This window comes from Hemiscyllium ocellatum, chromosome 35 (assembly GCF_020745735.1).
Source record: "Hemiscyllium ocellatum isolate sHemOce1 chromosome 35, sHemOce1.pat.X.cur, whole genome shotgun sequence".
Lineage (NCBI taxonomy): Eukaryota > Metazoa > Chordata > Chondrichthyes > Orectolobiformes > Hemiscylliidae > Hemiscyllium > Hemiscyllium ocellatum.
Genome location: NC_083435.1, coordinates 11,011,925 through 11,035,795, shown reverse-complemented (window position 1 = coordinate 11,035,795; position 23,871 = coordinate 11,011,925). Strand labels below are relative to the sequence as shown.

The following is a 23,871-nucleotide window of genomic DNA, read 5'->3' as shown; positions in this document are numbered from 1 at the left end:
AAATAATTATTTGGAAAAGAAGAATATTGATGAATAGGTTAAAGATTTTCACATGTCAATAATTGACATACCTATAGCACCTTTCTCATTCTGAGGATGTCCGAATATATTTTGTCAAAAATGATGTGCAGAAGACAATTACAACCAGGAGCAAGAATCAACCACTTGGCTTGAACTGTTTCACTGTTCAGTCTGATCATGATGGATTACCTTCCCTGCACTATCCCATATAAAGATTCTACATTTTTATTTTTCTGTATTTTGGATTGAAGAAGGTAAAGAATTCGGAAGATTCACAATCTTATGAGTGTGGAACTTTCTCCCCATCAGAGCCATGAATGAGAAAGATGGGTTTCAGAACTGCCAGTGAGTTGGGATTGAGAATCTGAATTTATAGGAGACTGTCAAGACAGTGTATAAATTGGAATAGTCAATTTCTCTCCAGATAACCTTCAGATTAACACATACTACTCCTCCTCCCTGTAACTGAGTGAATCACACCTCTTTTCTTTTATTGGGGCAAGTGTTTGTGAACCAGTTGCTTTCACAACAATACTTTTCACAATTGTACAAGTAACCAAATAATGTCGATAATATTTCAGTATCTTCTGATTATTTGTAACCTTCTAACATTCTGATGTGAGGAATACCTACCTCACTGAATGCAACAATGCATTCCTTACAGCAGTTTTCTCTAATTCAACACTTTCTGACTCGGCTCCCACATTCTAACCTGTAAACTTGAGGCCACCTGACCCTCTGCTGCCTGTGTCTTCACTCATTCCAATTCCCACTCTCCTGCTTGCTGACCTACATTGGCTGCCAGTTAAACCATGTCTCATTTCTTAATTTCTCACCCAGTTCTCCAATCCCTTCATGTCCTTACCTTCACTACTCTGTAACTCCTACAGCCCTTCAACCCTGCAAGTTATCTGTGCCCCTCTAATTGTGTCCTCTAGCACACCCCAATTATAGTTGCTCCTTCATTTGGAGGTGCAGTGTCAGGTGCCTCCATTCCAAACCCTACTCCCCCACCCCCATCTCACTTTCCCCCTTAAAAACACTCCTTAAAAACCTATCTCTTTGAAAAAACTTTGATCTCCTGACCTAACATCTCACTGTGTAGCTCTGTCACATTTTTATTCATAATATGCGTATGAATGATTTTGTGATTTTTAAGAGAAAAAAAATTATAAATATATGCTGTTGTGTAATATAGACATAATGTATTATCTGACAGGTGAGAAATGCCACACTGGATATGTAAAAACATAAGAAATAGGAGCAGGAGTAAGCCACCTAGCCCATAGGCCTACTTCACCATTCAATAAGATCATAGCTGATCTCTTTGTGGACTTGGTTCCACTTACCCACCCCCTCAGCGTAACCCTTAATTCATTGACTGTCCAAACATCAACCTATCTTTGCTTTAAAAACATTTAGTGAGGTATCTTCAGCTGCTTCACTTGGGAGGGAATTCCACAGTTTCACAATCTTTTGGGTGAAGAATTTCCTCCTTCTATCAGTCTGAAATCTGCTCCCTCTCTATTTTGATGTTATGCCCCCTAACTTGAATTGCACCTGTGAGGGTAACAAGCTTCCTGCATCTATCTTATCTTTTCCCTTAATAATGGATTGCATATATCACCATTTTTTATAAAAAAACACATTTTCTTAACTCCATTTCCCCTCAAAAATCTCTAATCAAATAATGCTTGGTATTTCAGTGACATTCCTGGTATAATTAATATAAGATATGAATTACCTTGCTTCCCTTATGAGAATTCTCACTCTAATCTGTTTTTCTCTTTAGAACTTGAGAAACTTCAGCAGAAGTTAGGTAAGAGATTATTCCCAAAACTTCCTTACTCTGAGATTGAAATTTCCCATACTGACCAAATAGAAAAGCAGGGTGTGAACATCAATGTTATGCTACACTCTACCTTTACTTAATCCAAAGCTTTGTGTGTGTGTCTTTACACATTGTCAAGGTAAAGCTCATGGCTCCCCACTGTGACTCACCCTCAAGTTCTTAGCTCACTGTAAATCACAATGTACCTTCACTGCTGTTCCATTTGAGAGTGTTATGTATGATTAATCTTATTGCTCTTTTTATGTTAACTTTGCAGAGTGGAACAGGATACAGAGTTATGCAGGTAAAATTCTCAGTGCAGCAGACTGTGTGTGTTTGTATCTGTGTAGTAGCACATGGACTGGCTGTCTATCTTCAACACCCTGACCAGGAATCTCTGCTACCCCTACCTGTGCCATTTGGCTTATCAGAAGGATTTACAAGATGGCTTATCAATCTGTTTGACCACGTTATGACAGAAACTCCACAGACACAAGTTGTGAAGTGGAACTTGAATCTGAAGTTTCTGGACCAGAGACAGTGAGGTTACTCACTGTACCACATGACCTCCTCAGGGGTTTAAGACAATTTGACTGTCGTCAGTCACTTTTGCGGACATCACATCTTTATTCCACTAATTTTTTAAAAAATTATTTCTCAAAATCTCAAACTGCACTGGTGGAATTGGAATTCAGTTTATCTTGGATTTGGGTTCAGCAACATGGAGAAACAATGCCCAGACAATTAATCTAAAGAACCAAGTAATGATCTGGGGACCAGGGTTCAAATCCTACCATGGCGGATGGATCCATTTGGTTTCAATTAAAAGTCTGGAACTAAGAGTCTAATGATGACCATGAAACAGATGCCAATTGTCAGGAATAATGCCAACTGATTCACTGATGCCCTTGAAGGAAGGAAACTACAATTTTTACCCTGTGTGTGGCCTGCATGTGACTCCAGATTCTCAGCAATGTTGCTGACTCTTAACTGCCCTCTGGGCAATGATGGACAGGCAATAAATGCTGGACTGGCCAGTGACACCCTCATCCTGTGAATTAATATGAAACGAATAACTACAGACTGATAAAAAGAGACCCCATTTTATAAAGCATGAGAGGAAGTTGCTAATTCGTTCAGCCATCTTTGATGTGGAGATGCAGCAACAACTGTCAATCTTTATTCTCAGACCAGATCCTGGTTGGTCAGGGAGATGCCATAAAAATACAGCAAGGAATATTTACCCCTCTCATCCTGTATCCCGCCAAACCCCTTCCAGCACTTCCTTCCCGCTTTAAAGCGCCCAAACCACTCTCCTCATCCCACTCTTTCTTTCACCCCTTCCCATTCTTTCTTTCCCCACATTTCCTTCTCCCTCCCCTTCCTGATCCCCATTTTCCCACTTCCCGCTTCTTGTCCCTCTCTTCTCCCTCCCTGTTTCCCTTGAATTGGATTAGCTTTATTGGGTGCTCAAATGAGTACCGTGAAAAGTTTGAGGAATAGTCTCGGGTAGGGTGAATTCTGAGGAAGGGTCACTCCACCCAAAATGGTAACGCTGATTTCTCCCCACAGATGCTGCCAGACCCGCTGAGTTTTTCCAGCAATCTCTGGGTTGGAAAATGTCTAAATTGCCAATTACAGCGCCATGTTAGGTACAACCCTAAAGAACAGAATAGAGATGAAGGGAGAAAAAATTACGTTACAGCTATACGCAGCGTAACCTTAGGTCAGAAAATAAGCAGCAGAGTTGAAAAAGACAAAGACCACTTTCCAACCGACGACTTTCCTGCAGCAGACCAGCGGAGGTGAGGTGGAGCTTGGGGTGGGTAGGGGGATGACCTTTCCGTGATCTGATCGCTGGCTGCTCCCACTCACCACGCCCTATACTGGGCCGCTGATCCCGGGAGACCCGGCTCCTCTACCCTCCCCTTCCTCCCCTCTCCCTCTCTCTGACTATTATTTGATCTCTCCCCCAGCTCCAGCCTCTCTGACTCTGGATCCGAACACAGCGCATCCCCTGCTCATCCTGTCTGAGGACCGGACCAGTGTGAGACTCGGAGACAAACTGCAGCCGCTCCCTGACTCCCCGGAGAGATTTGATTTCTGGCTCTGTGATCTGGGATCAGAGGGATTCACATCAGGGAGACATTACTGGGAGGTGGAGGTGGGGGAGAAGACTGAGTGGTTTCTGGGAGTGGCCCGAGAGTCAGTGAAGAGGAAAGGGTGGATCACCCCGAGCCCGGAGACTGGATTCTGGATTGTGGAGCTGTATCCCGGATGCGGTTATTTAGCCGCCACCTCCCCCTCACGGACCCCCCTCTCCCCGAGTGTGAATCCCCGGAAGATCGGGGTTTTCCTGGACTATGAAGGTGGACAGGTGTCATTTTACAATGCGGACACCATGTCCCATCTCCACACTTTCACCCACACTTTCACTGAGAGGCTCTTTCCCATCTTCAATCCGGGATGGAATGACGGCGGGAAAAACTCCGCCCCGCTGACAATCTGCGGGATTAAAGGGCACTGACAGATCCATCCCATAATTTCACCCCATCCCCCTGCCTCCTGACAGCTGTAAACTGATGGGGGTCGGTCTCAGTCTGGGGGAGAGAAGAAACAAATAGAAGCTCAATTGTAGAGAGGGACTGACTGGGTAGAATGAGCTGTGAGCTGCAGGAACCCGGGGACCTTCCTGCCTGTAATGTTGCTCCACAGGCGGGAGGTGGCGCTACATGATGGTGTTGGAGATGAATCAGTCAGTGGGTCTCAGACTGGGCTCAGGGGAGTCTTTCCAGGGGGGACACTAAATCATTTCACTGCAGGGTCAGTGGAGTCTTTCCAGGGGGGAGACCAAATCATTTCATCGCAAGGCGGAGAGAGAATAATATGTGGAGAAACGATCGTCCTGTTAACTATAAATTTGCAGAAATGAGAGTTATTCCTGCAGGAGCAGCAGTCCCGCACACTTCCCGAATTCTCATTTTCATGGTGCAGAGCTGAGATTTACTTTCGGGAGGAGGGGAGGGGAGCTGGGAGGAGAACTGCTGTGATATTCAACTCTTCAGTTTGGATCAGGCAGGGAGCTCGTCTCGTTCTTGCGCTGCCTTGACCACTGAGTGTTGTATCTTGTTTCTGTTAATTGGATTTGTTCCTTGTAATCATAATAAAAATGTCAAAGAGATTTCAAACTTTCTCCATGTTGCAGTAATCCGTATCCCATACATGATTTAATAATAGGGAGAAAATTAACTAAGTTTGCTCAGGTCTGTAAATATTGTCCAGGAAAATAAAACAAATTTGGAAGGAAGGAAACTCCTATGAGTATGGGGAGCTTGTTTTATATTAGAATGGGATACTTCCTTGAGACTATTTGTGTATCCACATGGAGTGAGATTGCTGTAAGTACTGATTTGCAAACCTTTAGATGGTGGGTGAACTGGCCGCTTGTGGATATCATAGTCGTATAATATTTAACCATTTCATAAACAGTTCAGTTGGTGCACACGCATGTGGGTGGAGTCACTGCTATTATTTATCCCTCATTTCTTGCTCTCTCATCGTTCTGTACATAGTGAAATGATCCTTAAATCGCCATAATGTAAATGTCCGTTTTAATAAAAGCATTACTCAAATACTCTCTGTATATAACCTGTTCAGATTGCGTTTGTGCCTGTACAATTAAAATTTGTAATAGTGTGCAGGATAATACTTGAAAGTAGTTTCTTCAGTCAAAAAATCTAAGTTTCACTGGAGCACAAACAAAATTTCTTAAATAAATGCAAGAAACAGTAAATAAACCTGCTGTTGTTTTATTTGCAAATTTCTCCAGAATTTGTATCTTTACATCTGCTATTCCCAACTCACCTGGATTATTTTGAGTCCCCAGGTGAAGGCCGTGGAGTGATAGTTGCCTGGAAAGTTTCCTCAGTCATTGCCATGTCGAGCTGGTCATGAGGTGGGCAGTGGGAACGTCCACCTGCTTCAACCTTTGAGGCTGTAGGCACACTTCGATAAGACTGTTCAGCAGTTCCCCATCCAGTGTTTGCATCCATGCAGCCCTGCATTTATTTAAAGATTCTATTCAAGTGTTCATTCAAATCAGGTTAAAAGTTAGGTGTCTGAATATTGTAAAATTGTAATTGTTTCAACTTGTTCAAAAGTAAAATGTAAACACAAAATGAGCAGCAACAGCCCAGTGAGACCAACTTCCATGATGGGAACTTTTAAAGATAATCTTGGACGCAGTTAGACAAGTATAGTTTGATTGAGGAAAGCCAGCATGAGTTTGTTAAAAGCAAGTCACATTTAATTGTATTAATTGAGCTTTCTCATGAAGACACAATTATAATTGAGATGGGAATGTATTTCTGGACTTAAAGTCAAAGAGTCATAGAGATGTACAGCATGGAAACAGACCCTTCAGTCTAATTTATCCATGCCGACCAGATATCCCAACCCAATCTAGTCCCGCATGCCAGCACCCAGCCCATATTCCTCCAAACCTTTCCAATTCATATACCCATCCAAATGCCTCTTTAATTTGCAATTGTACTGGCCTCCACCACATCCTCTGGCAGCTCATTCCATACATGTACCACCCTCTGCGTGATAAAGTTGCCCCTTGGGTCTCTTTTATATCTTTTCCCTCTCACCCTATGCCTTCTAGTTCTGGACTCCCCAACCCCAGGGAAAAGACTTTGTCTATTTATCCTATCCCTGCCCTTCATAATTTTGTAAACCTCCATAAGGTCACCACTCAGCCTCTGACGCTCCAGGGAAAACAGCCCCAGCCTGTTTAGCCTCTCCCTGTAGCTCAAATCCTCCAACCTAGCAACATCCTTGTAAATCTGGAAAAGGTATTTGAGAAATTGTCACTTAAAATTTAAATTTTTCACTGGGGCCAAGGAGGTTGAGGTGTGACCTTATAGAGATTTATAAAATCGTAAGGGATATAAATAGTGTGAATGACAGGTGTCTTTTTCCTAGGAGAAAGAGAGAAAAAAACTATGAGGCAATTTTCTGTTACACAGAGAGTGCTTAGAATGTGAAAGTAGTGAATGCGGATACAGTTGCAACATTTAAAAGACATTTAGATAAGTACGTGCACACGAAATGCTTGGAGGGATATGGGCCAAGTAAAGGAAAGTGGGACTAGTTTAGTTTCAGATTATTGTTGTCCTAGACTGGTTGGAAGGAAAAGTTTATTCCATGCTGTATGACTCGAAAATAATTCAAAGTTAAAGCCCATTGAATGAAATGACAGTGACACTATGAAAATGAATGCTTCATTGTTTTGAAGAAGGGTCACTGGACTGAAAACGTCAACTCAGTTACTCTCCTCGCAAATGCTGCCAGACCTGCTGAGCTTTTTTCAGCAATTTCTGTTTTTGTTTCATGAAGAGTTGTTTGTGCTTTATTTTCCAAAGCTGAATTCATCTGGGTGACCATGAATGGGTATTTTGCAAATGGGATGAGTTTTACAGTGATGTTTCTTCTGTGTCAGTTCCTGGAGCACTGATTTTCTGGTATACGTCAATGACTTGAGTGCAGGCCTGTGGACTGAATTGGGACTAATATAGATGTCATCAAAGTCAGCATTATTTAAACAGCAAATAGATCAGTGATAGATATTTGGAGGACAGAGACGTATCAGTGGAATGAACTGATATCTTGAAGCTGTAATTTATGTGAAATGGTACCTATTGGTTTTAAGCTCTTGATCACAGTGTTACATCATCAATGATGCGTGCACATATTCATCAAAGCCTGCTTGTTCCTCCACTTGCTTTAGAATTGACCCTTTTGTTTACATGGTCCTTCTCTTTGAATCAAATATCTGTTCAAAATGAAAAAAATTATGAAGAAATTCTACAAAACATTGTTTGACCTCTACAGGAGAGCTTTATTGAATTCTGGACTTGGCACTTTGCAAAGGATATGATTAGATTACTTACAGTGTGGAAACAGGCCCTTCGGCCCAACAAGTCCACACCGACCCGCTGAAGCGCAACCCACCCATACCCCTACATATACCCCTTACCTAACACTATGGGCAATTTAGCATGGCCAATTCACCTGACCCGCACATCTTTGGACTGTGGGAGGAAACCGGAGCACCCGGAGGAAACCCACGCAGACACGGGGAGAACGTGCAAACTCCACACAGACAGTCGCCTGAGGCGGGAATTGAACCCAGGTCCCTGGCGCTGTGAGGCAGCAGTGCTAACCACTGTGCCACCGTGCCGCCCGTCAATGAATACATTGACCATAGTTTTGGGCAAGAAGACCTCAGTTTGCAGAATAGATCTGAGAGGTGGGTTATTCTCCTGAGGGTAGAGAAAATTCTGAGCAGGTTTACAAGATTTGATAAAAATTATCAGGTGCCTGGACAAAATAGTGAAAGCATGAGAATCTGTTTGTTTTGACAGAAGTGTCCCTAACAAGAGCTGATGGACTTCTAGTGATTGGCAAATTAATCAAAAGCAACAGCAGGAAAAAGGTTTCAATGAAACAGTGAGAGGTCAGGAACTAAAAGCCACTGCCTGAGAATCAGGTGGAGGGTGATCCAATCAGGGCTGTCTAATGAGAAAGTCATAGCAAAATGAAATGAAAATATTAATGATAATGTTAATATGACATGAGTCAGAGACATGCTGTCAAGAATCATCAAAGAGGGCACTGGAAGAATATTAATAAAGAGCTATAATCAATATTCAATGTATCAGAATGTTATTAAAGAGTTTACAGGTTTTACTGAGAGGAAGTAGTCATTGATCTTTGAGAAGGTAAAGACAGAAATGTATCAGACTCAGAGTAGGAACAGTTGAGCTCAGTTACAGCAGCCTGTAAAATGCAATGTAGACACCCAGATCCCAGAGCCCATGGGGGACAGAGTCTACGAGAGTAGAGTAATGGACATGGCCAGATCAGCAAAAATCAAAATGTTTTTCCAGGCAAAGGTCAGGGCAATAAGTATGGGTGAATTGCACCTCGAATAGATCAACACAAACACAATGGGCCAAATGGCCTTTTTCTCTGTTGACCATTCTACATTTCAATGATTTTGTGATCAGTTTTGCGATATCCACCAAATCTAAGGAAGAATGCAATGGCCTTGGAGACTGTCCAGAGGACTTGTACAATAATGATCCCAGGGATGAAGGGATTGTCATATGAGGAGTGGTTGAGAATGTTGAGCCTGTACCGGTGGACCTCCATCCATCCCTTGTGTTCAGGAGCAGCAGTGTGTCTTTAAAATGTACTGCAATAACTCTCCCAGCTCTGAAATCTTGGTCACTGCTCATTCTTAATGTGTTTTTGCTGGGTTTTATTTCAGAGAAGCTTCAGAACAATGTTAATGAGTTTCTAATTCAGTCTTTTTGTTGTCCGTTGAGGTGACTTCCAACAACATCACTGAGGTGGATATCTTTTGTTGGTTAATTGGGATTTTAATTGGGATTACTAGAGTTTGATCCTAAGCCCAGGTGTATCAATGGACAGTAACTGTGTGGGCCCCATGGCTGATGAGTTAGTGAGTACAAGACATCCTGCTTACCTAAAGGTCAGACAGAGCTCTGCATCAGATACTGGGCCAGGTCAAGGCAGAGCCCAGTTCCAGTTTCTGGGCAAAGTCCAGCCAGAGGCATAACACACATCCTGGACCAGTACCAAGCATCTGGGGATCCTGTAGGCAGCCAGCTGCAGGGTGGGACACAAATCATTAGGGGCTTGGAAAGAATTGGTTTCTCTTAACACTATCATTCATTAGCTGGGAAATGCTTTACATCCAGTCAGAAATTGAATGATCTGCTCACTCTCTTGTTGGCTGGGGACAGGTGGTTACCATGAGGATGGATGTTCTAAATGACCAGTGATGGGAGAGAGTGGTTGGGAAAGGGCAGATGGGGTAATTAAAGATCAGAGAATATGTAGTGAAACCTCCAGCAATGTATTGAAGCAAAATCACCAATGCCCATGTCTTTGGAGTGGTCAGAGAGGATGGTTAGTCAGCTCAGTTGGTTGGGTAGCTGGTTTGTAATTAGGGATGATCCTGAAATGCTTCTGTTTTTATTGGAACGCCCAATGCTATCAGGGAGGGAGTTCCATGATATCACCTTAATGACACTGAAGGAGCTGAATTACAGTTTGAAATTAGGACGGAAAATAGGTGCAGGAGTAGGCCATTCTTCCCTTCGAGCCTGCACCAACATTCAATATGATCATGGCTGATCATCCTTAATCAGTATCCTGTTCCTGCCTTATCTCCATAACCCCTGATTCCACTATCCTTGAGAGCTCTATCCAACTCTTTCTTAAATGAATCCAGAGACTGGGCCTCCACTGCCCCCTGAGGCAGAGCATTCCACACAGCCACCACTCTCTGGGTGAAGAAGTTTCTCCTCAACTCTGTCCTAAATGGTCTACTCTGTACTTTTAAGCTGTGTCCTCTGGTTCGGCACTCACCCATCAGCGGAAACATGTTTCCTGCCTCCAGAGTGTCACGGCGAGTGACTTGGAGGGGAACTTGCAGATGGTGGTGTTCCCATGTTTCTGGATGATAGTAAAATGACAGAATAGGTTCAGAAATGTGACATGCAGTGATCTTATAGGCACATAGACAGAATGAAGAGATTTGGACAAACTGGACAAGACTGTCTTGGTTAAATGAGGAATGATATCGGGTTCTGAGTGACTGGTTAGGGTGGAAACCCAAAGGTTGTTTACTGTTGTGGTGGAGAAGTCTGCCTTTAATGACAGAGAGACAAATAATGTTTCTCTCAGAGGGTCAATGAAGTATGGTAATCTCTTCTCAAGTATGTACATGAGGCTGGTCTTTAAATTTATTCAAAATTAAGTTCAATAGATTTTTCACAGACAAGGGAGTGAAAGGTTAAGGTATAAATACAGGAAAGTGGAGGTTAGAACTCATTGAATGTCAGACAGCATGATAGAACAAGTGATCCACTCCTGCTCTTATGTCCTTTGTTCCTGTGTATGGTCTAGTTCATCATTCACCAAAAAGTGAGAAACAAAAATAGTGATGACAGCTTTAGGATAAAAGTACATAAAATTCAAATTATTCTCTCCATGCTCTGATTGTTCCTGCACTGACAGGCAGTGAGATGGAGAGTCAAACAGAGATGGATAGAGACAGAAACAGAATGAGCATACTGCCCACTCTAATTCTTCCCTCTCCACCGTCCCAGTTTAAACCTTCCGCTCTCAGGATATTAACAGGAAAAGAGAGGGTGAGTAGAAATAAACTACTCCCAAAGTAGTGGTGTAAGTCTGAGACTTAGGGCCAGACCATTCAGCAGAAATGTTCAGCAGCACTTCTACGCACAAAGGGTGGTGAATATTTGGAATGCTCTTCCACAAATGACAGTGAATGCAAGATCAGTTGTTAAAGAAAGTTTAGTTATCTAAGATTTAAAGTTAAGCAAGTGTATTAAGGGGTAAGGTTACAAGAGAGGTATATGAAGTTAGGCCACAAATCAGCCACTGAAGTTTGAAATTGGTTAGAGAGCTTGAATGGCCTACCTCTGTTCATTGGTCTACCTCTTCATGTTAATATAGCGTATGACAATGCTGCTTCTTTAAGAAGTTATGCTTTTTTCCTCTAAGAAGTCATAAAAGCAGCAATTCTGAAAAGTCTAATTTTGAATGGTTTTAGGGCCAATTTGATTATAGTTAACAGATACAGTCTCAGACAAAAGGCTCTCATGTTGAAAAAAAACTTAACTATAGAGACATAGCGATGTATAGCATGCCAAACTCATCCATCCTGACCAGATATCCCAACCCAATCTAGTCCCACCTGCCAGCACCACCCTATATCCGTCCAAACTCTTCCTATTCATATACCCATCCAAATGCCTTTTACATGTTGCAATTGTACCAGCCTTCACCACTTCCTCTGGCAGCTCATTCCATACATGTACCACCTTTGAAAAAGTTGCCTGTTAGGTCTCTCTTACATCTTTTCCCACTCACCCTAAACATATCCCCTCTAGTTCTGGACTCCCCCACTCCACGGAAAAGAATTTGTCTTGATATCTTATCCATGCCTCTAAAATGTCACACCACAACTTCCGACGCTCCAAGGAAAACAGTCCCAGCCTATTTAACTTCTCCCTATAGCTCAGATCCTCCAACCCTGGCAACATCCTTGTAAATCTTTTCTGAACCTTTTCAAGTTTCACAACATCTTTCCGATAGGAAGGAGACCAGAATTGCATGCAATATTCCAAAAGTGGCAGAATTAATTTCTTGTACAGTTGCAACATGACCTCCCAACTCCTGTACTCAACACTCTGACCAATAAAAGAAAGCATACTAATCACCTTCTTCACTATCCTATCTACCTGTGACTCTACTTTCAAGGAACTATGTACCTGCACTCCAAGGTCTCTTTGTTCAGCAACACTCCCCAGGACTTTACCATTGCCTCTAAGATTTGCTTTCCCAAAATGCAGCACCTCGCAGTTATCTGAATTAAGCTCCATCTGCCATCTCTCTGGCCATTGGCCCATCTGGTCAAGATCCTGTTATAATCTGACGTAACCTTGTTCGCTGTCCACTGCACCTCCAATTTTGGTGTCATCTGCAAACTTACTAATTGTACATCTTATGCTCACATCCAAATAATTTATGTAAATGACAAAAAGTAGGGGATTCAGCATCAATCCTTGTGGCACACCACTAGTCACAGGCCTCCAGTCTGAAAAACAACATTCCACCACCACCCTCTGTCTTCTATCTTTGAGCCAGTTTTGTATCCAAATGGCTAGTTCTCCTTGTATTCTGTGAGATCTAACCTTGCTAATCAGTCTCCCATGGGGAACCTTGTTAAATGCCTTACTGATGTCCATATATATATACACTTCTTCAAAAAACTCAATCAAGTTTGGGAGACATGATTTCCCATGCACAAAGCCATGTTGACTATCCCTAATCAGTCCTTGCATTTCCAAATACATGTGTATCCTCTCTCTCAGGATTCCCTCCAACAACTTGCCCACCATCAACATCAGGCTCACTGGCCTATAGTTCCCTGGCTTGTCCTTACCACCCTCCTTAAACAGTGGCACCACGTTAGCCAATCTCCAGTCTTTCGGCACCTCACCTGTGACTATCAATGATACAAATAAATCAGCAAGAGGCCCAGCAATTACATCTCTAGCTTCCCACAGAGTTCTAGGGTACACCTGATCAGGTTCTGAGGATTTATCCACCTTTATGCATTTCAAGACATCCAGCACTTCTCCTCTGTAATTTGGACATTTTGCAAGGTATCGCCATCTATTTCCCGACAGTCTATATCTTCCATATTCTTTTCCACAGTAAATACACATGCAAACTACTCATTTAGTATCTCCCCCATTTTCTGCGGCTCCACACGAAGGCCACCTTGCTGATCTTTGAGGGGCCCTAGTTTCTCCCTTGCTACTCATTTGTCCTTAATGTATTTGTAAAAACTCTTTGGATTCTCCTTAATTCTATTTGCCAAAGCTATCTCATGCCCCCTTTTTGCCCTCCTGATTTCCTTCTTAAGTATACTCCTCCTGCCTTTATACTCTTCTAAGGATTCACTCGATCTATCCTGTCTATACCTTACATTTGCTTCCTTCTTTTTCTTAACAAAACCCTCAAATTCTTTAGTCATCCAGCATTCACTATACCTACCAGCCTTTCCTTTCACCCTAACAGGAATATACTTTCTCTGGATTCTCATTATCTCATTTCTGAAGGCTTCTCATTTTCCACCCATCCCTTTACCTGCGAACATCTGCCCCCAATCAGCTTTCGAAAGTCCTTGCCTAATACCGTCAAAATTGGCCTTTCTCCAATTTAGAACTTCAACTTTTGGATCTGTTCTATTGTTTTCCATTACTATTTTAAAACTAATAGAATTATGGACACTGGCCCAAAAGTGCTCCCCCACTGACACCTCAGTCACCTGCCCTGCCTTATTTTCCAAGAGTAGGTCAAGTTTTGCAACTTCTCTCATAGGTACATCCACATACTGAATCAGAAAATTGTCTTGTACACACTTAACAAATTCCTCTCCACCTAAACTCTTAAATCTATGGCAGTCTCAGTCCATGTTTGGAGAGTTAAAATCCTCTCCCAAAATCACTGCTACTCCAAAAGATTAGATTATCTACAGTGTGGAAACAGGCCTTTTGGCCTAACCAGTCCACACCGACCCTCCGAAGACTAGCCACCCAGACCAATTCCCTCTAACCAATGCACCTAACACTATGGGCAATTCCACATGACCAATCCACCTGACCTGCACATCATTGGACTGTGGGAGGAAACCAGAGCACCCAGAGGAAACCCACGCAGACACAGGGAGTATGTGCAAACTCCATACAGACAGTCCCAGAGGCTCGAATCGAACCTATGACCCTGGTGTTATGAGGCACCAGTGCGAACCACTGTGCCACTCGGAAGAGATTCAATGATCAACGAATGTGAATCCTTCTTCCATTCACCAGCTCCTCAGCCTTGCTTTCATCTGCTCGATCCTCCTATTCCTGCCTGCACTAGCTCGTAGCAGCAGGAGTAATCCAGATATTACTACTCTCGATGATCACCTTTTTAAATTCCTGCCTAACTCTCTGTAATCACCCTTCAGAATCTCATCCTTTTCCCTTCTAATGTCATATGTTCCAATGTGGACAATGACCTCTTGCTGGCCCCTCTCTCTCATGAGAACATTTCTTTCATCATCCAGCATTCCCTCCACCTACCAGCTTGTCCTTTCACCCTCACAGGAGTGTACTGTCTTTAGACTCTCATTATCTCATTTCTGAAGGCTTCCCATTTTCCAGCTGCACTTTTACCTGTGAACATCTGCCTTGTACAATAAAAGTGTGGTGGCCAATTCTCCCAGCCAACTTTTGGTTTGCTTTGCTTTGTTTTTTTTAGCAGACTGACTGTTCACTGAAAGCAGCCAGCCAGATAGTGAGGCTGCTGGTCCAAGAAACAGCTACATGGAAGAAGGTGTTCCATGCTGAGTATTTCTGCCATCATTCTCTCTCCTGCAAGACCCTATGTTTGATTTTATGTTTTGTGCCAAAGAGTGTTTATGGTTATTGTTGCAAGTAGTTAGAACAACATCATTAAGTTGGGATAGTTGGGTTTTCGGTTGTTATTCTGTATTCTGTTCTCTTTTGTTTGTGTTTCATCATAATAGAACATAGAACAGTACAGCACCATACAGGCCCTTTGGTCCTCGATGTGTTGCTGGCCTTTTATCCTACTCTAAGATCGACAAACCTACATACCCCTACATACATGGTGCTAACTTCCATGTGCCTATCAAGAATTGCTTAAATGCCCCTAATGTATCTGACTGTACTATCACTGTAGGCAGTACATTCCATGCACTCACTACTTTCTGAAATCTCCCCTAAACCTTCCTCCAATTCCCTTAAAATTATGTCCCCTTATAAGAGACATTTCCTCCATGCGAAAGAAAGTCTCTATCTATCCACTCTATCTAGGTCTCTCAACATCCTGTACACCCCTATCAAATCACCTCCCATCCTCCTTGCACCAATGAGAAGAACCCTAGCTTCCTCAAGTTTCTTCATAAAACATGCCCCCCAGTCTAGGCAGCATCCTGGTACATATCCTCTTCACCCTCTCTAAGGCTTCCTCATCTTTCTCATCATGAGATATTGAAAATGAATTTCCTCTTGTTTAAGACTAAGTGGTTGGGCCAGCTGCATCACTCCTGAAATATCCACTCAACACCTGCTGAAAACAACGCGCAAAGTTAGGGTCTGGTCTGTTTTTTAAAAATGTTTTGAGGGGGTCCGGCCTGGTTCATTTTAGTGATCACTGCACTCTGCAGTCTCTCGAGAGCTTTACAGAGGTAGCTTAATTATCTGAAGGACATGGATGGGGAATATTTTGTTCGGATAATCGAATGCTGGATAATCGAATGCCAGATAACACAGCTTAGCCAACCATTGGGACCTTGTGATCTTTTTTGGATTATCCGAAATTTGGATAATCAAGGTTCCTCTGATAATTATCCTGCTTTTACTCTCTGGGCTGTGGTAAATAAAGGTTTCCTTATTTAGAGAAATGAAAAGGCAGAAGAAATAGGGATAGGGATCAGTAGAAGCAAAACATTTTCTGTTTGGAAAGGCATCAGGTACCAACGCCGGTTTGGTGGGCCAAAGGCCTGTTCCTCGCTGTCCCTGGCTTCTGTTCATTGTTTATTACCATAACTCCTTTACTGACCTGCTCCAGGAAAGGTGTGATCACACCAATGAGAGTACAGAGGAGACTTAAAACGTGTTGTTGGACTGGAGACTTTAGCAACAGGATAGGCTGTTTTCTTTTTGTCACCGAGATGTTTAACTGTGGAGTAGAAATAGAGAGGCCGAGGTAAACAGGTTAGACAGATCCCATTAACAGAGAGGGCCAGGGATGTAAAGTAATGGAAGAATATTAGACCCAGAGACTGGGAATTCGGATCTGGATCTCCCTGACTGAAAGAGGTATAGCGAAGAAACTGTTTTTTTGAAAAGGGGTTTGTGTACAGACAACGTTTTGGAAGGTGGGGTTAGACTCGGCGGGTGTTCACGGAGGCGAGGGGCCGAATGGTCTCCCTCTTTGTGCCCTGAACCTCCTATGAAGGTACACGTGTGTGGAAGACACATACAATGTATGTATAAATAAACGAACACTGGGGAGAATCAGGGGAAAAGAGTGCGTGTGGGGGAAGGAGGGAGTGATCGTCCTCTTCTGAAACAGCGAATGGTGGAAATTAACTCGAGCGGGATTCCCGAGGGGACAGGAAGTTGAACAAACATTTCAATGTTACAGAGGCTGTAGACAACCTGGCGAAGGCTCAGCTCAAGATTCTCCGGATTAAACTCTGAAACACAGCCATCCTTCCACAGTTTATGAAGTTAACGCCCTCAAACTTCTCGTAAAAGGGAAGCGGAGGTGACCTCAGATAGAAACTGAAAGGCGCTGATCGCTGCTCCTTGGTGCCGCCCTCCCTGAATTTTGGAGTTTTCTTTCTGGGTGAGTTTGGGGATAATTTCAGCCCCTGCCAGTTTCGGTGGAATTGACTCCGGTCTCCCTGAGGGTGGGGAGCCCCTGGATCACACACTCAGCCCCGGAACCGAACAGAGGCCCGGCTCGGGGAATGGGAGGGCCGGGCTGTGGGAGCGCAGGGCCTGAGTGAAGGGGAGAGCGGGAAGCCGGAGACAGGGTGGGGAAATATTAACCCGTCTGTTCCCGTGTGGGTAACTATTAACCCGTCTGTTCCCGTGTGGGTAACTATTAACCCGTCTGTTCCCGTGTGGGAAAGTGAAATGCGGGTATTCCCAACTCCAAACAGATTCCCACTTCGTGTCTGGGATGGTCCCAAGTTTCGCTGAACTGGAGTCCTCACTTTACAACAAGTGACCGCATCTTAAAGTAAATGGAAGTCAAACTCGTGAGTGAGTCTGCCCTGGCCCCCAAAGAGCGGGTTCTCGGGAATGTTGAGCAGGTTTGGCAAGGCTGGTCATATTGAACAGGTGTGGTCCAGTATCAGCTTGAATCAAGTGTTGTGACTCCTTCCTTTACATCAGGAGGTTGTAGGTTCAAGTCCCCCTCCAGGACTTGACCATTAAAACCCAGAGTGACACTCCAGTGCAGTACTGAGGGACTGCGCTCTGAGCAAGGAGACTTTTTATTCAAAACTTGATCTTTTGATGTGCTGGTAGATCTAAACGATCCCGAGGCTCCTACTTAATTCCTGTTGAAGGGCTTTTGCCCGAAACGTCGACTCTCCTGCTCTTCGGATGTTACCTGACCTGCTGTGCTTTTCCAGCACCACACTCTCGGCAGGGGATTTGCTTTCAGTGTACAGAAGTACTGCGTTAGCTTTGGGACTTCGATCCAAGGTACTATGTAAATGCGAGGCTTTCCACCAGTCAACGTTATTCAGGAGCTTGCAAGGGTCGGTGTTGCGGAGATGTTTTTCCCTTGGGCTGGTGACTAGCGCTTTTGAAAGGAAGACAGTCATTAATAAATCCAACTGATAACCCTGCAGCAACTCCCTCAACCAGAAAGGGGGAGTGGTTGATGTGAGTGCTCTTTCTCTCCCACTCTCTCTGTCTCTGTTTCAGGATGTTGAATTTCTCATTTCCTGTGCAGTGCCCCAGGCGAAATCGAGAAAACTTTCAGAAACTGGCCATTCAGCCCCTCATGTCTGTGTGGGCAGAATACATCCATGCAATCCCAAACATTCTCCTTCCACCTCCCAGCTTCTGGTTCATATCCATGCACATCCAGATCCAGTGACTTTTTAAATGAGTTGAGTATTTTCACGTTTAGTATCAAATTGGGCAGAGAATTCAGATGCTGACCACCCTCCGAGTGGAAGGGACACTGCTCATGTCCCCTATCATCCTTTATCCATCACCTTCAATCTCTGCCCCTTGGGAGTTGATTGCACTTGGGGGAGGGGAGAAACCATGTCTTCCCTGTCCATTCTATCCCAGAGCCTCCTGTTCAGTACACCTCAATTTAGCCACAAGTCCACACATCCCCAACAAACCTCCCTCCCGTCCTGGCATCCTCCTCTACCACCGCAGGAATTGCAAAACCTGCGCCCACACCTCCTCCCTCACCACCATCCAAGGCCCTAAAGGAGCCTTCCACATCTATCAACATTTCACCTGGATATCCACCAATGTCCTTTATTGTATCCGTTGCTCCCGATATGGTCTCCTGTACACTGGGGAGACTGGACACCTCCCCACAGAGTGCTTCAGGGAACATCTCCAGGACACCCGCACCAAGCAATCCCACTGCCCCGTGGCCCAACATTTCAATTCCCCCTCCCACTCTGACAAGGTCATGCAGAACTTGGGCTGCCTCCACTGCTGCTCCCTCATCACCTGACACCTGGAGGAAGAACACCTCATCTTCCAAATCGGAGCACTTCAACCCCAGGGCATCAATGTGGACTTCACCAGTTTTCCCACTTCCCCTCCCCCACCTTGTCTCAGTTCTAACCTTCCAGCTCAGCACTGTCCTCATGACCTGTCTTGCCTGCCTATCTTCCTTCCCACCTATCCGTTACACCCTCCCCTCTGACCTATCACCTCCATCTCCACCCCCATTCATCATTTATCTCTCCACCCTGGAAGCTTCCTGTCTCTATTCCTGATGAAGGGCTTTTGCCCAAAACATTGATTTTCCTGCTCCTTGGATGCTGCCTGACATGCTGTGCTTTTCCAGCACTACTCCGATCTAAACTCAATTCAGTCACCCCCTCAGCCTCTTCAGGAAAACAAGTCTAGCCGACTCGATCGTTCCTCATTACTGCAATCTCCAAGCACTGTCAACATTGTTGTAAATCTTCTGAATAATGTCTAGAACCATTGTGTCCTTCCTGTAATGAGCTGACCAGAACTATACACCAAATTCCAATCACTAGACAGAGTTGTTATATTGATCCAGCAATTATTTCCTGATTTGTATTCATGTCTCACCCGATGAAGAAAAGCATCATATATGCCTTCTTTACCTCCTAATCTACCTCTCCAGCTGTCCTCTGAGACTGTGGACATGCACTTTAAGATCCTTACTTTTGTGCCCCTCAGTTCTCTCCTGTTTAGTGTGCATTCCTTGGCTTTGCCCTTCCCAGTTCCCTCATTGATATCTCAGCCATATCATTGATATCATTTTTCAGTCAACGGCCATTCTCTTCCCTAATAATTACATGCTTCTTTTTTAACATGTGGAAATATCCCAATTGTGCTTCCGGCATTCACATCTAAATTGTTCATATGCACCACTATCAGATAGGGACCCAACATAGAGCCCTGCAAAACACCAGAGAAAGATGCCTCCCAGTCACAAAAACACCCATTGACTATTACCATTTGTTTCCTGTCGCTGAGCCAGTTTTGAACCCAACTCACCAGGTGACTGGAAACATTGAATAGGTTTGAGAAGGCTGGCAGCTTACCCAGTGTCACCTTGAATCAGGGCTGTGACTCCTTCCTTTACATCAGGAGTTTGTCGGCTCAAGTCCCACTCCAGGACTTGACCATAACAGCTGAAAATGTGTTGCTGGAAAAGCGCCGCAGGTCAGGCAGCATCCAAGGAGCAGGAGATTCGACGTTTCGGGCATAAGCCCTTCTTCAGGAATTGGGCTTATTCCCAAAACGATGAATCTTCTGTTCCTTGGATGCTGCCTGACCTGCTGCGCTTTTCCAGCAACACATTTTCAGCTCTGATCTCCAGGATCAGCAGACCTCACTTTCTCCTTGACCATAACACCCAGGCTGACACCCCAGTGCAGTACCGAGGGAGTGCTGCAGTATTGGGGGTGTGCTCTGATCAATGAGATTGTATTGAAAATCTTACTTAGTCTCTTGGTTTACCCACGTTCAGAGATGTCAGTCCCTCCAGTACTTTCCTTCTCATTATGGTTATCCTTATGCACCCACTGCTCCATAGCAATTAAGTTTTAAAAATGAATATGATGCATTGGTATGAATAAAGATTCTGCATTAATCATTATAGACTTATTTTACATTGGGGGAATAATCTGATGCAGATTGTAATTTCATGTCAATCTACACTTCTTTTTATAAAATGTGTATCCAGTGATGCACAATTGATTGTTTAATAAATCTTACATGATGTGCTCCTGCACCATTTACTTAGATGAGCTTAATCGCAATCTGCACAAGCAATAATAATTGTGATAGATTGAGGTGTAATAAATTTTTATTTGAAACTGAAGTCTATTGGAGAGTAAAAGGTACCTTGACCCATTGAGTTTGTATTGGTCTGAAACAGCCTTCTGTTTTAATCCCACTTTCCAGTACATGGCCTTATATGCCTTGACATTGCAAGTGCACATCTAAATATTTCTTAAAAGTCATGAGGATTTCTGCCTTTACCGTGCATTTCAGATTCTTACCACCCTCTGGGTAAAAAAAGATTTTCCTTACAGCCCATCTAAACATCCTGCCCTTTACCTTAAACCACTGGCCCCAGCTATTGATCACTCCACCAAGGCGATAAGTTTCTTCCTGTTTGCCCTGTCTATGTTTCTCATCATTGTTACATCTCAATCATGTGCCTGCTCAATCTGCTCTACTCCAAGGGAAGCAACCTGAGTCTCTTCAATCTCTACTATTTTGCAGTTTTGGAAGAGTCACATAGATGAATAATTTGTGAAAAATTTTTGAGAGAGGAGAAAAATATGAAAGTTGGGAACGCTACTTGGGAATGGACCTGCTGTGTTTGTTAGTGAATGTAAGTTTCAGTACTGAGTGTATATGTCCGCACATGTTGATCTAGATACCCAAATGTTGCTGTTCTAGTTGACTGCCCGGTGTGCCCATAAATTGCTCTGATGCTGACTCTCCCCAGTGTTATTGATGTACACTGTCTGGTAATATTTTCGACAGGTACGACACATTATTCCTGCGTCTCCTGACACTGGATTTCTGGAATGTTTCTTCTGCTCTGGATTCTCGTTTGGATCTTTCATGGTAGGGAAATAAATCTCCAAGATAACAAAAACCTGTTTGTTCTTTTCTATTTTGCTGTTGGGATCACTTGGCAAGTCATTAGAATTTCTTCTGTTTCTCACTCTTCATGTTTATCTATTCCTCACTTTGTTTTTTGTCTCTCTGTCTCCAATCTCTGCCTCTATCCCTCACTGTCCCTCTGCCTGTCCTTTTCCACCACTCTGTTTCTCCCTCTCTGCCTCTCCCTCTTACTCTGTAACAAATGTTAATATACAGCTGTAATCTAAGCGATGACCAGTTGATCTGATTCTCTCTACAGTGGTTACTGCAGAAGCGGTGACAGATTTTGCAGTGACAGGACCACCTAACCCTATCATAGGGGTTGTCAAGGGAAACGTGGTCCTGCACTGTCAGTTGGTGCCAGCCAAAGCCCCACAGAATATGGAAGTCCGCTGGATCAATATAGTCAATGGCTACAACTCACCTGTCCACATGTACAAGGAGGGAGCAGATGATTTGACATTCCAGCCTTTGGCCTACAGAGGCCGGACTGAACTGTTTCTCAATGAAGTGGCGCAAGGGAATCTCTCCCTCAGGCTCAAGGATGTCCAAGTCTCTGACAGGGGACTGTACAAGTGCTTTGTGGCATCTGATGAAAAACACCATGAGGTCAAACTCACGCTGAATGTGGCAGGTCAGTGACCACTTTGGAAACACCCTGTTTGACTTCCTCAGTGAAGGGTTTATTAAGGTGAAGGATAAAAATTCCTCTAAACGCTGATAGAGCACAAATAGTTCGAGACCCTGACAGGATCGACACTGAGAGTGTATTTCTACTGATTGAGGAATGTAGAACACAGGGACGCAAACTCTGAATAAGGGGACCATCACTTGGCACAGAGACGAGAGGTTAATGTGGAGGCCAAGTAGTTGAGTGTATTTAAGATAGAGGTTTATAGGTTTTTGATTGGCAAAGGAATCAAGTGTTATGGGGAGAAGTCAGGAAAATGAGGCTGAGAAACATATCGGTCATGATTGAATGGTGGAACAGAAGGGATTGACCAAATGGCCGAAGTTTGCTGATGTATCCAACACCTGTCCCGTAGACCTGTATGCTTCAGTACTGTAAATGCACATCTAAATAATTCTTAGGTTTTCTAAAGGAGTGAGTTGTGGATTCCCACCACCCTCTGAATTAAAACATTTTTTCTGACATTCTCTTGAAACCTCCTGCCCTTCACCTTAAATCTCTGTCACCAGGTCATTGAACCCTCCACCAAGGGAAAAAGTTTCTTTCTGTCTACCTTTATCTCTACCTTTATCTTTATCGGTTCCAGCCTCGGGCGACTGTCTGTGTGGAGTTTGCACATTCTCCCCGTGTCTGCGTGGGCACCCTCCGGGCCTCTGGTTTCCTCCCACAGTCCGAACATATGCAGGTTAGGTGAATTGGCCATGCTAAATTGCCAGTAGTGTTAGGTGAAGGAGTTAATGTAGGGGAATGGGTCTGGGTGGGTTGCTCTTCAGAGGGTCAGTGTGGACTTGTTGGGCCGAAGGGTCTGTTTCCATACTGTGAGTAATCTAATCTAATCTGAGTGGCCTCTGGTCTACAGAAACAACTCCAATCTGTTTAGCCTCTCTTCATGACTGAAACTTTCCATCCCAGGTAACATTCTGGTAAATCTTCTGTGTACCCTCTTCAGTACAATCACATCCCTCCTATAATGTAGCTTCCAGAAATGCACACAGAATATCCTAGAAGTTTTTTTACTTGGAATCAGGGCAATAGAATTCCTCAGACTAAACTGTTCTTTAAGAGCAAGACCATGCATTTTTAAATAAAAACAAAGTGCTGTAGATGCTGGAAACCTAAAACAATTTTAAAAAAAAGGGCTGGAGAAAACCTGGACATCTGACAGCATCTGCACAGGGAGAGAAACCAAGTTAGTAAGACTTTTTAAAGCGGGAAATATTCAGAGGATTCCACCCATTCTTCCCATCTGGGATTGTGATTTTATTTCTTTGAAACCATGGTCGAGAGTTTTGGTCTTGAGCATAATTGTCAGGGCAGCATTAACTTACTGTTAAAGAAATTATGTCTTTGGTCTGCCTTGAGTTCCATAAGTTTCCAGGAAAATCCATCTGCGAGTTGCTAATACTAAATAGTTCATAGGCACCTGCAAATGTGTTTAGTCACTGAAATTTTGAACCAGAGACCGGAGTCCACCTTGTGAGGTTGTCCACTTTTTGTGTGGAGACTATTTTCTTAACAGAGAAAGGTTTCAAAAATCTGAAGTGCAAAGGGTCTTGGGAGTCAAAGTTCCTGATTTTGTTAAGGTTAACGTGCAAGTTCAGTTGGTAGTTTGGAAGACAAATGTACTGTTGGCATTCACTTCAAGCTGGGTAGAATACAAGAGTAGGGATTTATTGCGGAGGCCGTATAAGGCTATGGTTAGGCCTCATTTCAAAATTTGTAGGCTGGTTTGGGCCTCTTTTCTCAGGAAA

The 23,871-nt window shown here is 43.6% G+C and overlaps 2 protein-coding genes across 8 annotated transcripts in view; both read left to right on the top strand.

Moving 5' to 3' along the window:
• The window catches only part of LOC132832419 (butyrophilin subfamily 1 member A1-like), a 54,061-nt gene extending 49,028 nt beyond the window's left edge, over positions 1 to 5,033 (top strand). For all 6 annotated transcript variants that reach the window (XM_060850393.1, XM_060850392.1, XM_060850394.1 and 3 more), the window contains 3 exons: positions 1,814 to 1,840; positions 2,130 to 2,156; positions 3,829 to 5,033. In XM_060850393.1, the coding sequence (XP_060706376.1) occupies positions 1,814 to 1,840; positions 2,130 to 2,156; positions 3,829 to 4,379 (605 nt within the window). In that variant the 3' untranslated portion in view covers positions 4,380 to 5,033. The remainder of the gene's footprint in view (positions 1 to 1,813; positions 1,841 to 2,129; positions 2,157 to 3,828) is intronic.
• An 11,668-nt stretch (positions 5,034 to 16,701) lies between these two features.
• LOC132832757 (butyrophilin subfamily 1 member A1-like) overlaps positions 16,702 to 23,871 on the top strand; it is a 29,098-nt gene continuing 21,928 nt past the window's right edge. Inside the window, exons 1-4 of one of the 2 annotated variants that reach the window (XM_060850888.1) lie at positions 16,753 to 16,906; positions 21,040 to 21,151; positions 21,307 to 21,390; positions 21,689 to 22,063. In XM_060850888.1, the coding sequence (XP_060706871.1) occupies positions 21,351 to 21,390; positions 21,689 to 22,063 (415 nt within the window). In that variant the 5' untranslated portion in view covers positions 16,753 to 16,906; positions 21,040 to 21,151; positions 21,307 to 21,350. Of the gene's footprint in view, positions 16,907 to 21,039; positions 21,152 to 21,306; positions 21,391 to 21,688; positions 22,064 to 23,871 lie in introns of both variants that reach the window. The other variant, XM_060850887.1, reaches the window with a different exon arrangement.